This window comes from Macrotis lagotis, chromosome 8, assembly GCF_037893015.1.
Source record: "Macrotis lagotis isolate mMagLag1 chromosome 8, bilby.v1.9.chrom.fasta, whole genome shotgun sequence".
NCBI lineage: Eukaryota > Metazoa > Chordata > Mammalia > Peramelemorphia > Peramelidae > Macrotis > Macrotis lagotis.
The window spans coordinates 133,146,043-133,162,658 of record NC_133665.1 but is presented as its reverse complement, the minus strand read 5'-3'; the positions used below and the strand labels follow the sequence as shown (position 1 = coordinate 133,162,658).

Sequence of the window (16,616 nt, the reverse complement as noted above, 5' to 3'; positions counted from 1 at the left end):
AGACCTATTTTGTTCTAGTATTCCCCAGGTTTTCTGGCCCACAGCTGAGGCCCTACTGCCTCCCAATTTAACTGAGGAATGAAAGGGTGACTTGCCAATGGCCTTTACATCCTCAGCTGACATTTTCAGCTAGGATGAACTCGGGTGTCCCAAGTCCTGACTAGTTATTTCAATTAATATTTGCTAAACACATAAAAAAATTAAAAAAAAAACTTGACAAGGAGCCACCGAGTTTCTTTTTATTATTTCCAAATCACTGACAACCACACGGAAACTGGACAGAGTGATTCCTCAGCCCTTTGGAGAGGGTTGGTCGTTTGAAGGCTGAGGGGGACACTGCTGAACAGGAAGACAAGTGATCCTCTCCTTCCCAGATCCCCTTCCAACATCACACCCAAACCATAAAAACCCATCATCAAAAGACCAAATCACAAGACTCTAAAAGATCAAACAAACACCTCACAAAAAGCTGGATGAACTAATCTTGAATTGTCAGATGACCTCAGTAATGAGTCCTAACCTTGGGTAACACCCCAGTCTCAGGAGAGACTGGCTTTATAAGTGATGCCCCTCTTCTCTTTGGGAATCACCCTTCTCCCTTGAACCCTGCCCCACTGTCTCTGCACCTGCTGGACCCAGAGAAGGCACCTTAATGCCTCCAAGACAAACACAAAGGTTCTGGTCCTCCAAACCTGGCAAAGCTAACTGCACATTCCTGAGATACAAAGTTTTATATAAAACCCAAACTGGGCTCCTCCCACCACTGGCTGCACAACTGTGACAACCTACAATTCAGAACCTCATTGTGCCGCTCACATTGTCAAATCCACATAAACTACTTGAAGAAATCGGCTGAATATAAAACCCAAAGCATGAAAAACAGGAGAACATTTTTAAATACAAGTGGTCTCACTAAAGAGATATTAAGCATTCAGTGTAACAAAATTTAAGACAATTCATGAGCTAAATTTGGGTTCAATTCAATAGTCTTTTTCCCATCCAGGCTTATTAAATTAAAACAACTACACATAGTACGTTGCAGTTGTGGGGACAAAAATACCAATCAGAAAGAAAGCTCTTAACCAAATTCAATCATTTTTAGTGCCTGGACTACTGGGAGAGAAGAAGTGGGCACAAAAGTTGCAAATGGGGAACCCCTGGAGGGGACACTATGACAGGGCAGAATTAGAAATCAGGAGAGCTAAAAAAAGGATTTTCAGTCACCATCGTGTGCCAACAGAGAGAAGCTCCCTACAAATTGTTTTTTTACTGAATCTTGGGTATCTTGTGGCGAGCCTCATGCTTTTTCAGCCACCGTTCCATTAATTCTGCACTGCCTCTCTTGGAAGAGGTCAGATTCTTCTGTACAGTTGGTCTGGATCTCTTGGAAATATCAGGTTCTTCTTTTGGGAGAGAGTATAGTGTTGTCTTCCGGCGACTAGGACTAACATAGGGCATCTATGAGGAAACAAGCAAAACCATCATTTTTAGGTTAGTACTGAAACAATCACATTGTGTTCCATATAGTTAAGAATTCTAAGGGGCGGCTAGGTGGCGTAGTGGATAAAGCACCGGCCCTGGAGTCAGGAGTACCTGGGTTCAGATCCAGTCTCAGACACTTAATAATTACCTAGCTGTGTGGCCTTGGGCAAACCACTTAACCCCACTGCCTTGCAAAAAACTTAAAAAAAAAAATTCTGCCCAAATAATTTCATTCAATTGTTCATCAAGCAGAGGTGATTGGGGATTTCTGGACCTGGACCTGGCAGTGATTGCGCGTCAACTGTTCCTTCCACCTAATCTCAGATGATCTCTCTTCTGTCATAAATTTCTCCCACTTGACCTCCTAGACCACCATCCTCATATTAACCAGTTTGACCCAAGGGACGGGTCTTCCTCTTCTCACAGCAACAAACTACACTCCCACCAGCTGGGTTGGACTAGCCTGGCCTCTCACTTCCCATCCATAACACTTGAGAGTCAGGAAAAGAGTTAACAGTCCCAGTCTCATTTTGGATTTTCTAAAGTCAAATCCCTGGTGCCATTCCATCCCCAAAGAGGAGTCATGCTGCCACCCACTGTCCCTTCCCCTGTCAAAACTCTTACTTGAGTTGAATAAACTTGTTACCTTAGCCAGACTCTGCCACTAGAGTAGGTTGCAGGAATTCTCCTAGAGAGGGTCAGGGTATCAGCCAGATTAGGACTAATTTCCTGCTAGGGGGAACTGGACCAGAACTATGAAATCCAGGTCCTGAGGGGAAGGACTGCTGCTTCTCTAAGGCTAAGGCTGGGACTAGGGTCTTGCCTTAAACCTCCCAGGGTCCTGGAGTTTTCCTCCCCTTGGACTCAAGTTTAACCCAAGAAGGAGAGTGACTTGGCTCTGATATTCTGAGTAGCCTTGTCATGTCCCACTCCCCTCCTTTCCAGCTATCCCTTATGTAAAGTCTTCTCACTTTAGATTTAGAAAATAAGCTCCTTGAGGGCAAGGGCTCTATTACTTGCATGTATCCTATCTTGAGAGCTTAGCAAATTGCTCTGAAGAGTAAGCCCTTAACCTCTCTCATTCAACCCTAGCCCCAGATATTTCTCACTAAGCTAGAGCTTAGAAACACTGGGGTAATTACTCCAGCTGCAGTTCTTGTCTTTTGTAAAATGAAAAGAATACCCTTAGGTACCTAGCTCATACTTCAGGTTGAACTACCAAAAATCAAAAGATTTAGACTTTATCACACTATGGTGTAATGGACTTGGGAGTCAGAAGACCTGGGTTCAAACTCCAGTCTTGCCACACTGACTGGTTGGGTGAACAAATCACCCTCCCCAAGCCTGTCTCTTTCATTTGTAAGAAAGGAGTATTTGTACTATTACTCCAGAGCTATTCTGAGAACTAAACTAAATCAGAGGAACAAATGCTTTTTTTTTTTTCAGGTTTTTGAAAGGCAATGTGGTTAAGTGGCTTGCCCAAGGCCACACAAGCTAGGTAATTATTAAGTGTCTGAGAGCGGATTTGAACCCAAGTACTCCTGACTCCAGGGCCAGTGCTTTATCCACTGCGCCACCTAGCCACAACTGGAATAAATGCTTTTAAAGATGTTATATAGTTATATATCAACTAATAAAATCTTCTTCCTCACACCTCTAAATACCTTCAATGCATTTCAATTTAATATTAGGTACTTTTCCTTTTCAGAGAATTCATAAGAACCATATGAATAGTATAGCTTTTTCCTTCAAAAAGAAACGTCTCTTGAACAATAACTAATATACTATAATCCTGCTTGAGGTTAGTTTCAGGGAAAAAAGGTTTTTTTTTTGTTTGTTTTTAGGTTTTTGCAAGGCAATGGGATTAAGTGGCTTGCCCAAGACCACACAGCTAGGTAATTATTAAGTGTCTGAGGCTGGATTTGAACTCAGGTACTCTTTGACTCCAGGGCTGGTGCTCTATCTAGCCGCCCCTAAAACAGTTGTTTTTAAGACAAATTTAGACATTTTATTTTATCAGCAAATAAAAACCGTGTTAGACGTTTTACTTTTTGCCTTTGCTGCCAGGAAAAAGAGTTAGATTCAGAATCTTTAAAGTAGTTAGAAGCATCTACTCTTCCTATTTTCTTTAAGATGATTTCTCTTCAATTTTTCCATAATTGTTCTATGTTATATTTTCCTTTTCTCAAGCCACAAATCCAACATCAATAGATCATGCAGACCCAAAGACTAAACTATGATGTTCTATACTCAAGCTGTATTTTGATAAATTCTGTTTTCTGCATGGTCAGCTAAATATGCTATTATGTTTTGTGAAATGTCTTAATGCAGACTTAGACATCAGGAGGCAGGACAGTAATAACTTTTTTTTGAGCCTAAAAAGACAATTAAAAGGCTTGATTCAAAAACATTAAATAAATATAATCCAATGTTATCTTCGGTTAACAGTGAAGTTCTTGAAATGAAACTCCTCAAGACTGAGTCTCATTTCACTTTTGTCTTCTTTCCTCAGTACCTAAAACAGCAACTGGGAGAGAACAGGGGTTTATTGAATTCACTGTGTTGACTAACTACTAACTAGAATGAATACTGCTGTATGGTATCCATAGGGTGCTTAACTAACACAAATAAAACATTTTTTACTAATAATTTAGCCTTTTTGATAGTGTTTTGTTTTTTTTTTTAGATTTTTTAAGGCAATGAGGTTAAGGGCTTGCCCAAGGACACACAACTAGGTTATTATTAAGTGTCTGAGACGGGATTTGAACCCAGGTACTCCTGACTCTAAGGCTGGCGCTTTATCTACTATGCCACCTAGCCGCCCCAGTGATTTCTTTTTATTAAAAAGCTTAAGAATTTTTAGGCATCTTGGGAATAAAGTCAAGTAACAAGTCTGCAGATGTTTATTCAGAAGAGGAACTAAAAAGAAAAAAGGGAGGATCATTGACTGGTAGGCTAGGAGGTGGACAAAAAGGTACACAAAAATTCCTCTGGTGGTAAAATTCAACTCATTTTAAACTCCTAAACAACTGCACCCCTATAATTCCCCCAAAAGGTCAGTTACCACATTTAACATTAGAGACAAGTGACCATTTTTCTCCTGCTTTTGTACCCAGGACCAATGTCTTACTCCTGGGATGCTCTCCCTGAGCATCCCTGGATGCCTGTTGTGATGTAACATTCCCCCTTGGGACCTCTTACTGAATTTCATTAGCTCGAGGTCATCTCATTAATCTTCAGAGATAGAGTAATATGAACTGAACTGTCTTTCCTTGCCTCTACCCACAAGGGGACTAAGCCAATCACAGATGTAATATAATAATTTTAGGTGATTAGAAGGCTAAGGAGCCTACAGAGAAAAAGAACATAAGTGAAAGTCACTTGGACACCCAGCCCTTACATGCCTTCCTGACACTCTTACCTCCTCAATCTCAACAGGTTCAAGACACTGGGGTGTATTGTTCAAGGAGTTATTCACAACAGTAGAAACTGGATGGAGCGTAATGTTCTCTACAGGGTGAATCACCTTCAGAGCTTCCTGAATTGGAACCTCACCAAAATCCAACCATTTAGCAACTGCTTCCTCACCGTCCAGTAAAGCAGGCATCCTAGTCAGAACAGCAAATGGTAAAGAGAGAGGGAGATGGGACACTGTAATCTTTGAAAAGAACTACTCAAACATTACAAGGGAAAGAAAACAACGAAGGGTCCCATTCAAGCCCCTCAATCGTCAGCCTTCCTTGTTCCAGTTGTCATGGACCCTGGGAAGTAACCAGGAGTCTTTGAATAACTCTATTGTGTTACAATTCCAAATTCAGCATAAGACAGGAATTCAGCCTGGAGATTTAATAGAAACAACGTTCTGATACCTGCCTATGACAAAGTCTAATGGCATGGACAATATGGATACAGTAATAGCCAACTCAAAAGAGTATGATGGAAAACCAATGTGTTTGTAAAGTAGGCTCAGGTAGACAATTTGTGCTTGTACTAAATAGAAGTCAGAGAATTAACTTGCTTATTAATTATCAAGAATAGGCCTTAATAACCACAAAAAGATCCAGTCTCCTTATTTTATATGAAAAGTAAAAATGAATCAGAGAAAGGAAAAGAGATTGTCCAATGTCATAAATGCATCAATGATGAAAATCGGGACTAGATCTCCAAACCAACTCCCAGTTCAACATCCTTTTTCTTATTCTGTAACCCTTTAGAAGAAACAGAAAAAATTTAGATGATCAATCTTGTGTCTAGAGGAAGAAAAAAAACCCCTGATATTTTGGTCTCCACTGGAAGATGCTTTCCTGGGCCTCCTCACTTGCCTGTGGTGAATGTCACTTAAGACTTTGCAGGAGTCCACTGTGATGACGGTGTAAGAGTAGATTGGCTCGCCTCCATTTGGAGGCTCCCAGCGGTCAAAGATCCCCGCCATTGTGAGCAGCCTCCAGTCATCCCAGACTTCCTCATCTACTGAACGGCTGAAGAATGACTGGAAACAAAAGACATAGATCCCAGAATCATACACTTTCTTTCTGCCCATGGAGTATTTTCTCCAAAACAAAACAAAAGAAACATTCTAGAAGGAATTCAACCCATGTGTTATTTACCATTGATATTCTTTTATTCCATGAATAATAACTAGTAATAATAATAAGAAGAAAAATACCTAGAAGGAAATCATATTTGGAATTAAAAGCCCTGGCTATTTATTCTTATCAGGATTAGAAATGTAGAAAACTTATTACACTTGCCATATTTATATGTACCCATTTAATAAATATGTATTGAGGACAAGAGAATGTAATAGCATTTATTAATCACTTAATATATATAACAGACATCACAGTAATACAAACAGAAAAGTAAGACTATCCTTGCTCTCAAGGAATGGAGACAAATTGGGGGAGGGGGGAGACAACACATAGAGGAGAGTTCATTTCATGGCCAATGCAAAGGCCACGTGGTTCAAAAGGTAAAGTAGAAAAACAGATGGTAAGGTCCAGAAGATCCTGAGAAGCAATGGCAGCAAGTAGTGAATGTGCTCAAGGATCAGAGAAGAGAGGGGCTCTGGGACACCTCTGGCATAGGTTTCAGTATTCAGATATTCAGTGCCTGGAGGACAATGGGGACCTTAGGAAGTCTGGGAAGGGCAAGGACAGTGGCTCCCCAAGTGGTGTCCAACAGCGCTGGTCCTGATTTGGAAGAGGAAATAAGCTCAACATTTCTCCAGCTGGGCATCACCAAGTTTTCAGTTAAGGAAGATGGAATAAAAGGGATGGTCCCTTAAAGTCTGAAGAAATATGTGGCAGTGACAGGAATAAGCCCAAATGACTCCAGACTCTTATTATTTTCGATGTAATTATCCTATACAACAATTGACCCAAAGAGAAACAAAGACTATAGCCTGTAAAGAAAAGATACGGAGGGGATTACATGATAATTGGGCACTGTTTAGAATTAATTTTTCTTCCACTCTCTGAGTATTCTTAAACACAAGGTCCTAAAGAATATTTTTCAATTAACATGGTAGCGCTTCTGAATACAAGGATGATTCTGGGAAAAATTATCAACTATTTTAAGGGTCAATGATTTCATTTGCACCTTTATGAGTTAATCATCCCTTGAAACTATAGGTGTAACATAAGTGCACCAGTGATTCTATGTGTGGCAAATAGAAAAAATTCAAAATGCTGATAGCAAGTCTAGTAATAAAACACTGAAGTAAGAAAATATAACTCAAAATCTTAGTCCCACTGCTGGCAATGACTTAAAGTATATAAGCAAGCTGCAAACTCTCAAGCACAGTTAACTATAATATGACATTAAATAGCTTTTGTCTGCTGACATATTACATGGAGACAAGTACTCAAACACTTACTGAACAGAGGCCATAATGTGAAATGCCAGATTCAATTCAGCAAACATTTATCAAATACCTACTATGTGTAGAGTATTGTGCTAACCAATGGGGGAGATACAAAGAGAAGGACAAAATGTTCAAATAATATACAGGAAATGGGGCAGCTAGGTGGCGCAGTGGATAAAGCACTGGACCTGGAGTCAGGAGTACCTGGGTTCAAATCCGGTCTTAGACACTTAATAATTACCTAGCCGTGTGGCCTTGGGCAAGCCACTTAACCCCATTTGCCCTGCAAAAACCTAAAAAAAATTAAAAAATTTAAATAATAATAATATACAGGCAAGAAATTCATAAAATATAAAGTACCATTTAAAGTCCAAAGGGAAAAAACCAGTCAATAACAGAAAAAAGATTCCAAGAGAGCTTTGGAGATATTCATCATAGCAATGTATAGTTAGGTTATAACAGAGCTACAGAGAGTGAGGGCAGCAGACTCCCCCCCCAACAAATGTTAATCCAAAACAGAGAATGATACCACCTGAAAGAAGGAAATGCTCCCAAAAGCTAATGAAAGTAAACTAAACGTAGTGATATGAAACTTAACACTTCAAAAAAGAAATTAGGGGGCAGCTAGGTGGCACAGCAGATAGAGCACTGGCCCTGGAGTGAGGAGTACCTGAGTTCAAGACTGGCCTCAGACACTTAATAATTACCTAGCTGTGTGGCCTGGGGCAAGTCACTTAACCCTACTGCCTTGAAAAAACCTTAAAAAAAAAAATTAAGCATTGTCAGCTTGTAAGTCTGTTCTCAATCCCTGGAGTCAGAAGTACCTAAGTTCAAATCCAGCCTCAGACATTTAATAATTACCTAGCTGTGTGGCCTTGGGCAGGCCATTTAACCCCACTGCCTTGCAAAAACTAAATAGTCTACCATGTTAAAAGACTAATGACAAAGTTCTTCCCATCTCTCGTCAGAATGGACTAAAAAGTGCCAATGAGATGCACATTTTCAGACCTGGTCTACAGGTTGATTTCTTTTATTTGACTGGTTTGAGGAAGGGCTTCTATGATGAGGGGAAGGAAGATATGGGGGGAGAAGCTGATGGATAGTGATAATAAAGAAAAATAAAAGAAAGGAAAAGGCATCAATAAATCATTAACAAATATACAAAAGAGGGGGGCACTTTTATAAGGAAACAGAGTGTAAGGCAATTGTGCTACTATCATGGGAATTTAACAGAAACTTAAACCTAAACTATGTATCAAAAACTTTTCTATCCTTTGCACACTAAAATGTTCACATTTGTTGAACTTGGTACATTCATAGTAAAAATAAAATAAATTATGCTATGTAAGTCATTACTAATGCATTTGTCTTAGAAGGTAAGCACTAGAAAAAGAAAAATGTCTTTCTTTTATTAACTTGCTTCTGGTACCTAGAATAAGTGTACTATTCCATATTAATAACAGTTACTTGATGTTTCCTAACGAGTATACCTTTTCTGTCTTGATTTGGGGAAAGTAGATGAAATAAGGCTGCTTTTCTCCCCGAAATTGTTGCCACTCAAAAAAGCCATCTGCCAATATCACACACCGTCTGCCCTTTTCCAGAGGCACCTGAGAGAAAATCAAGATAAAACATATTACATGTCAAAGTTGTTGTTATATCAGAAAAGAGAAACACATCTACCTACAAGTGAAGAATGATTACTGATCCAGGGAAGAAAGAACTGATACTGTAGAGTCTACCAAATTTTATTACACCAATTAAAATAAATCCTTTGTTCCTTGAAACAAAAGAATCCCAAGACTTATCATTTCATTTTGATATCCCACTAACAAACTATTTTTGTTATTTATTGGGACAGAAGAATAGAATGACATTTTCATTACCTCAAGATCCCTCCTCTTCCATGCAATATGAAGCTACAGAACAGAAGCTGTAGAGCAGAGCACAAGTTCAGCGGAACTGATACATTATGGTTAATACTGCTGCAGTAAATTCATTGAATCGGGTCCTTTAGAAAGAATATCCTTTCAATCAGATAGTGCAACAAGAAGGTCTAGGCTTTTAACCTTAAAGACATAACTTTGTTTCCTTCCCACCTTTGTGTTTCTAAATACACTGAAGGACTATTGTTCTTGAACTCCAACTCTCAAGGATTACATATTGCTATCACCTAGCAGAATGGAGATTCTTTTTTTTATTCACTTCATCAGTTCTACGACTTTAAAAAAAATACGTGTTTATTTGGTGTCATTTTTAATCATTTATATTTTCCACTATTTGCATCATCCCACAACTTTCCCTTCTCATATAGCCTTTCTTTTCAATAAGAAATTTGTAAAAGAAAAAGAAAGAGGGCAGCTAGGTGGTGCAGTGAATAGAGAGCACAGGCTGGAGTCAGAAGAATCTGAGTTCAAATTCAGCCTCCAACATTTATTACTTCACTGTGTGACCTTGGGCAAGTCACTTAACCCTATTACCTTGCAAAAAAAATGACAAAAAAAAGCATCATACTATTAAACAATATATCACAAAAATCTAACTTGATATGCAGTATCTCTTTTTTTTTAGGTTTTTTTTTTTTTTACAAGGCAAATGGGGTTAAGTGGCTTGCCCAAGGCCACAGAGCTAGGCAATTATTAAGTGTCTGAGACTGGATTTGAACCCAGGTACTCCTGACTCCAGGGCCGGTGCTTTATCCACTGCACCACCTAGCCACCCCTGCAGTATCTCTTATTCAAGGTCCCTCACCTCTGCAATGAAGCAGGGGGAGAAGTCTTCAAAAGATTCCCCTTTGGGGCTAAGTTGCAGTTTCCATTACACTGATGTCATTCTAACCATTTACATTGCTGCAGTCATTTTGTATATTTTTTTCTGGGGCTTCTTCTTTTGATCAGTTCACATGTGTCTATTCATGATTCTCCAAATTCATCATTTCTTCCAGTACAGTAATATTCCAATAAGATCATTTGCTACTATTTGTTTAGCCTTTCTCCAAATTATGGGCATTTATTTTACTTATAAGTCTTTGCTTCAATTAAAAATTCTGGTACAGGGCAGCTAATAGAGCAGTGAATAAAGCACCAGCTCTGGAGTCAGGAGAATATGAGTTCAAATCCAAGCTCAGACACTTAATAATTACCTAGTTGTTTGACCTTGAACAAGTCACTTAACCCCACTGCTTGACAAAAACAATAAAAAAATTCTGCTAAGATATTTGGTATATATAGGGTCTTTCTTTTTGTTACTAATATCCTTGGAGTATGTGCCTGGCAGAAGAATCTTCTAGGTCTTCTAGGTTTCTTTTTTCACATAATTTCAAATCCATTTCCTTCTAAGTCAATGATCTCATTTTATTAACTTAACTAGATTTCAGAAGTATCTTTGTTTAATATGTGATACCTCTGGATAGCTTTCTCTCCCTTACAAAGACTGATATCCACAAATCTCTGATTCTCTAACCAATACACTACTTCACAATTCCTTATTTCTGCCCAATATAATTGGCACAAAGTGATTTCAAACAGCAGTATCTCCCTTGAGAAACTTGTTCAAATACACAATAATTTTGCTTCAAGAGGTTTTTTAAAGTTCAAAAATATTAAAATGCCTATTCTGTTACAATAACAAATATTGGCTCCTATTTTTTCAGGATGGTACTTCACAACATTTTTCAATGTTGTGAATTGGTATGACACATCTAGTGGAGTTAGAGAAGTCAGGGGAAGGGAATAAGTTTCTGAAAAAATTTAATAATGAGGTCACTTAGACAATATGGTGGATCAAACAGATGGTATACAAAGTGATTCAAGCAGTTGATTCTAATACTAGAGCAGTAAGGGGATAGGATAAGAGGAGGGAAAAGGAAATAAGGACTGAAGTCCAGCAGAAGTGACCTCTGCAATAGATTAGGCAGGAAAGGACCTGGTTTATGATAACATGTGAAGGATTTTGTTAATGAAAAGAATGGAAAATACTGTTTTACAATCAAAAAAGGATAATAACTGTAGCCCTTGAAAGATGAATCCTTAATTTTCTTGGGCATACAGATATCACAGATGGTTTCTGAAGGAACAAAGATAAGACAGATTTTCCCCTATCCTAGTCGAGGTATACTCACCTTATAGGACCGTCTCTCCATCATGGTTTCACTTCGACAGTTGCTAGTATTGAACTGCATCTTGGAAGCATCAGATTCTCTGACCCAAGATGGGATCAAGCCCCAGCGCATGGAAGCAATTATCCGATCACAAGGGTCAGCATCCTGTTATCAAAAATAAAAATGTAGCTGGATCAAAGGGGCAGCAACTTGACTTAGAGGAGCAAAAAGAGGCTCACATGCAATTTATCCTTTTACCTGACTGCCACAATATGCAATATAACTCTGGAAAATTAAACTGGCTATGGATACTTTTTGTTTCATAGTCCTGTAATCAACTTGAACACAAAGGGGTACAGGAAAATTTTCAGAACTAAAAGATTCAGCTTGCAAGAAAAAAATGATTTACCAAAACTGGGATAAACTATTGGGTAATTTTAGGAAAGATACTTTTCTCACAATTAATATCAAAAAGCATTTACTGAGTGCTTAGGATGTTTTAGGACAAGTAACAGATGATCTACAACACAAAAGAATAGTTTTTACCCCCACAAATAACAAAGCAAAGCAGAATATGCTATATGAGTGGTGTGGAAGATAACTGCTATAGGAATTCAAAGAAGAGGTAATCAGCAAGGACTGAGATTGGTCCATGTTGGAGGTCCTTTCTGGGCTGACTTAAATTGCAAAAAAGACTTAAGGGTGGGGGGGGGGGGGTTCCAGGTAGAGGAAACAGCACATACAAAAACCTGAATGAAAAAAATGGCATCAGTGTGATGACAGCAGAAACTGATAAGGGGATAAAGTAGAAAATAAAGATTAAAATATAGGTAGAAAATCAGTTTCTAAAGGGCAAAGTAAGGTGTTTAGCCTGTTGTAATTGGGAGGGAGTAAAAATATTTTAGGAAAATGAATCTGACAGTGTGCAGACTGGACAGGAACAGGAAAAAGTAGAAGCAGGGAAAAGTACTTAAGAGTGCTGCAATAGGGGCGGCTAGGTGGTGCAGTGGATAGAGCACTGGCCTTGGAGTCAGGAGTAGCTGGGTTCAAATGTGACCTCAGACACTTAATAATAATTGCCTAGCTGTGTGGCCTTGGGCAAGCCACTTAACCCCATTTGCCTTGCAAAAAAAAAATAAAAACAAAAAGACTGCTGCAGTAATCTAAATAAGAGGTGATAAGTGCCTGGACCAGAGTTTTGTCTATTCCATTAGGAAGAAGCTTGTTTCCAAGAGCAATGGAAAAGAAGAAAAATATTTAATGACAGATAAGAGTTTAGGAAGAAGAAAATTCAATAAACTTACTATAAATCAAGGATTATTTTAGTCATCCTTCAAAAAATGATAAAAAAGGGGCAGTTACATGGTACAGTAGATAGAGCACCAGCTCTGGAGTGAGGGGGACCTGAGCTCAAATCCAGCCTCAGATACTAGATAGTTACTAGATTGTGACCTTGGGCAAGAGTCACTTAATCTCATTGCCCCACATCACAAAAAAAAGAAAGAAAAATGATAAAGGATTTCCAAAACTTAAGACTCACAACGGTAAATTTCACTTTGTTCTTTTAAGAAATTCATTTCTTTTCTTTTTAAATTGGATCTGAGATTGTATCAGTCTAAGGAACAACCAGGAAGGTTTGTTTTTTTCCCATCCTCCACTTATATACACTTTTGGTAGCTTTGGGTACTTGAGGAGTCACTAGTATCTTAAGTGATTCGCCCAGATCATACAAGTGGTAGACATTTCTGCTTCTTCCTTTTCATATCTTAAACACAGAATTATTTTTCTAATGAAATAGCCCTGGTTACACAATGTCAAATTACAATGACTTTGCATTTGCAAGACTAAAATATTTCTCTGAAACAACTAAAATATTACAAGAATCTGTTAATTTATTCTAGAGCCATGCCCAGAGTACATCATGAACTTTTGCTTCTTTCTAAAATTACACTGGTCTAATCTAAGTTTTGATTATTAAGGCAGTCATCTCATGGGGATACTGAATGAAAAACAGCAGCATCAAGTTAGTTACTCCGAAAACTAAAGTACAAACACTGACAATACCTTTTCCATCAGTCCTCTTTTCTCACTTCCCCTTTCAGCACATGCCATAAACAGCTGTGTGAACAGTGAGGCAGGTAAATGAAAGAGGAACTGATTTCAAATACAGGGGTTTCAAATGCAAATACTACAATCTGTGTCTCCCCTACTGCTCTGGGCTACCGAATCACTGACATTTCTTAAATTTTGCTCCAAGTTTTGCGAACCTGTTTTTTTTTAACAGTAAAAATTAAAGTGCAAATATCAAAAGCAATCAATTCTTTATGACATTCCCTTTGTGACCTAGAAAAGAGAGAGAATGACAATGACAATGTCTGGGGGTGGCTAGGTGGCACAGTAGATAGAGCAGTGGCCCTGGAGTCAGGAGGACCTGAGTTCAAATCCTGACCTCAGACACTTAATAATTGCCTAGCTCTGCGGCCTTGGGCAAGCCACTTAACTTCATTTGCCTTGCAAAAAAAAACACTAAAAAACTAAAAAAAAAAAAAGTGGGACAATGACAATGTCCTTTGGTTGGGACCTGAGAACACATCAATCAATTCAAATAGCCCAATACAATAATTACTCTGGATTCTATCCTTTGCCTGAGGCAATCTGGGAAGTAATTGAGAGAAAGGTGGAATAGGTGGCTCAGACAGGTGGCCTGAAAAAGAAAAGACCTGAAAATACTCCCACAAAGCAGGCTGACTTGTTCTTATTGTCTGCAACCCCCATGCCTCAGGCTTCTGTCAAACAGCTTGCTTTATGATTCTTGCCAAGGTTGCCCCCTGGTACTCATTGAAAAAGCAAGTGGTGAAGAAAACACCTAAGTGTAGGAAGCAAGCAGTATGTAAGTGGTTGTAACCAAGGGTCATCTGTCCTGGCAGAAAAAATCATGGTGGGACTTTACCTTGTAGAATAATTCTACAAGGTAAAGTCCCACTATTATTCAAGTTAAAACGTTTCAACTTTTTAAATGGCCTTACTAAAATGATTTCTGAATTAAATTGATCAAGTTAAATTATTCTGCAGCACTATTCAAATAAGAGTAGTATTCTTTAGAAACAGAAAGAAAACAAATCATAATTTTTCTTTTTTTTCAAACACAGGTATTCATCATGAGGCACAGAATAATAACTTTTCATTTCTCTTCTTGAAGGTTGCTGTATTACAGTGTACACACAAAAACATCCCTAAGGGGCTATGACAAATATCAAACAATTCTTAACTGGCGTAGGAAACAACGTAGGGAGATTGTTACTAGAACCACAAATAATACAACTACACTTTGGAGGGCTGGACTCGATTTGCCTATTTTAATCTAGCACAGGGCTATCCAAAATGCAATCCCAAGTGGATTTACTCAATGCTTCAAGTCAATGAAGTCCAGAGCTGTCACAAAAATGGCCAACAGGCGTTGTCTGTTGTTTGAGCGGAACTTTCACAACAGCTACCTAGAAGAGTAGCCGCGGCTGCCGTGCGAGCTGGGCTACACGGGCTGACCCACACCAGGCGCTTCGCGGCTGGCAGCTGCGTTTGGGGTCGGGTTTGTGATGCCAACGGGGCCCGAGGCCCGGCGCAGGGGCAGCCTGGGGTGTTACCTTCTCGAAGTGCAGCCGGGACAGGAGCACGGGGCTGTTGGACTGCGGGCTCTTGTTGTAGGACGGGTAGTACTTGTCCTCGTCCTTCCACTCGGGCAGCTGTTCGTGCCCATAGCTGTCCAGGTACCTGCAGGCCCTCCGGATGGTGTCCGCGGGCAGGTGGCAGGACGTGCGGCCGCACATTGTCCCTTTAGAACAAAGAGCAGGGAGTCAGGCCCTCCCTCCTGGGCACGCCGCCCGGGGGCACCCATGCCCGGGGGCACGCGCCAGTTTCTGCTCAGGCCTCGGCCCCTGCCCGTGGCTCTTCTGGACATGCTGCTTCTGGGCCCTCGGAGCCCAACAGCCTCCCTGAATGCGGCCCCGGGGCGGCACGAACGGCCCGCCCGGCCCTGCCCCCAACACTCGGCCTCGTGCCCCCCGCTGCGCCCCGCAAGGTGCCCCCATGCAGCTCTCCCACATCCGGGTCGCTGGGGCCAGGTCTTCCTTGCAGCCCCCCCCTCCCCTTTCTACCCCAGACGCAGCCGGCCTCGAGTTCGAGTTCTGCTCCGGACCGGCCTCGCGGCGTCCTCTGTGACGCGGGCTGGCCCAGGGCAGCGGCACACAGCAGGCGCTTAATAAGCGCGCGGCCCCGCCCCGCTCCGCCCCTCCCCCACGGCCCAGCCCCGCACCTCGCAGCCGCCCCCGCGCTGGGCCGCGGCCTCGCTCTCGGCGCAGGCGCGGGGCCGCTCGGCTCCCCTCCCCCGCCCTCCTCCCACGCACAGCCCGCCCCTCCCCCACCCGGTCACGTGCCTCCGCCTCCCCCGGTCACGTTCCTCTCCGCTTCACTGCGCAGTCGCGCCCTGTGGCCTAGCCCGAGGGGAGGGGGAGGGGAGGAGGAAAGGGAAGAGTGGGGGAGGGGCGGGCGCCTCCCCCCAGGCCGCGCCCTCCCCGTTTACCGGGCCGCCCTCGGCAGGTGGGTCCCCCGGCCGGGCCGCCCTGGGCGGGTGGGTCCCCCGTCCGGGCCGCCCTCGGCGGGTGGGTCCCCCGTCCGGGCCGCCCTCGGCGGGTGAGTTCCCCGGCTGGTCCCGAGCCCCGGCGGCCCCTGACTGGGGAAGCCTCGGCCCCAGGCCCGACTGCTCCAGAGCGAGGCTCCCGCTCCCCCGCCCGGAGATGAAAAGGATGCTGGGAAGCGCTGGAGCGCGGTAACCATAGTAACGCCGGCCCGGCCTTGGCCGGGCTGCTGGCCGTGGCTGCGGGGCCCTTGGGCGGCCCCGACCTTGACCCGCCGGGCACCCGCGGCTGCTCCCTTACCCACCTCAAATGGCATTTGGAGACGTACCCTATAGAGTGCTTAAGGAAATTTGGAGCTAGCTGAATTAGTGAACGTCACGTACTTATTAATAATTAGAATTCAAATAGTAGGGTAGCTAGTGAAGTGGCCCAGGGACAGTTGTTTGACTGTTCTAGTTAACATTTTTATTAATTACCCGGATAAAGGCAGAAATTACATCCTTACCAGATTTTTCAGATGACTCAAAGCTGAAAGGGA

The 16,616-nt window shown here is 41.6% G+C and overlaps 1 protein-coding gene across 4 annotated transcripts; it reads right to left on the bottom strand.

The window, feature by feature from the left end:
- Positions 1–213: 213 nt before the first annotated feature.
- Positions 214–16,238, bottom strand: HMCES (5-hydroxymethylcytosine binding, ES cell specific). Of its 4 annotated transcripts, XM_074198409.1 has the most exons (8): positions 16,084–16,238; positions 16,024–16,052; positions 15,089–15,276; positions 11,469–11,612; positions 8,839–8,958; positions 5,805–5,971; positions 4,904–5,090; positions 214–1,458 (listed from the first exon to the last, which is right to left on the bottom strand). In XM_074198409.1, the coding sequence occupies exons 3-8, from the start codon at positions 15,269–15,271 to the stop codon at positions 1,267–1,269; spliced, it is 993 nt and encodes a 330-aa protein (XP_074054510.1). In that variant the 5' UTR covers positions 15,272–15,276; positions 16,024–16,052; positions 16,084–16,238; the 3' UTR covers positions 214–1,266. The 4 variants fall into 4 exon arrangements, with proteins under 4 accessions (XP_074054510.1, XP_074054511.1, XP_074054513.1 ...); XM_074198410.1 differs by having other exon boundaries at positions 15,878–16,175; XM_074198412.1 differs by lacking the exons at positions 16,024–16,052; positions 16,084–16,238 and adding an exon at positions 15,757–15,811.
- Positions 16,239–16,616: the final 378 nt, after the last annotated feature.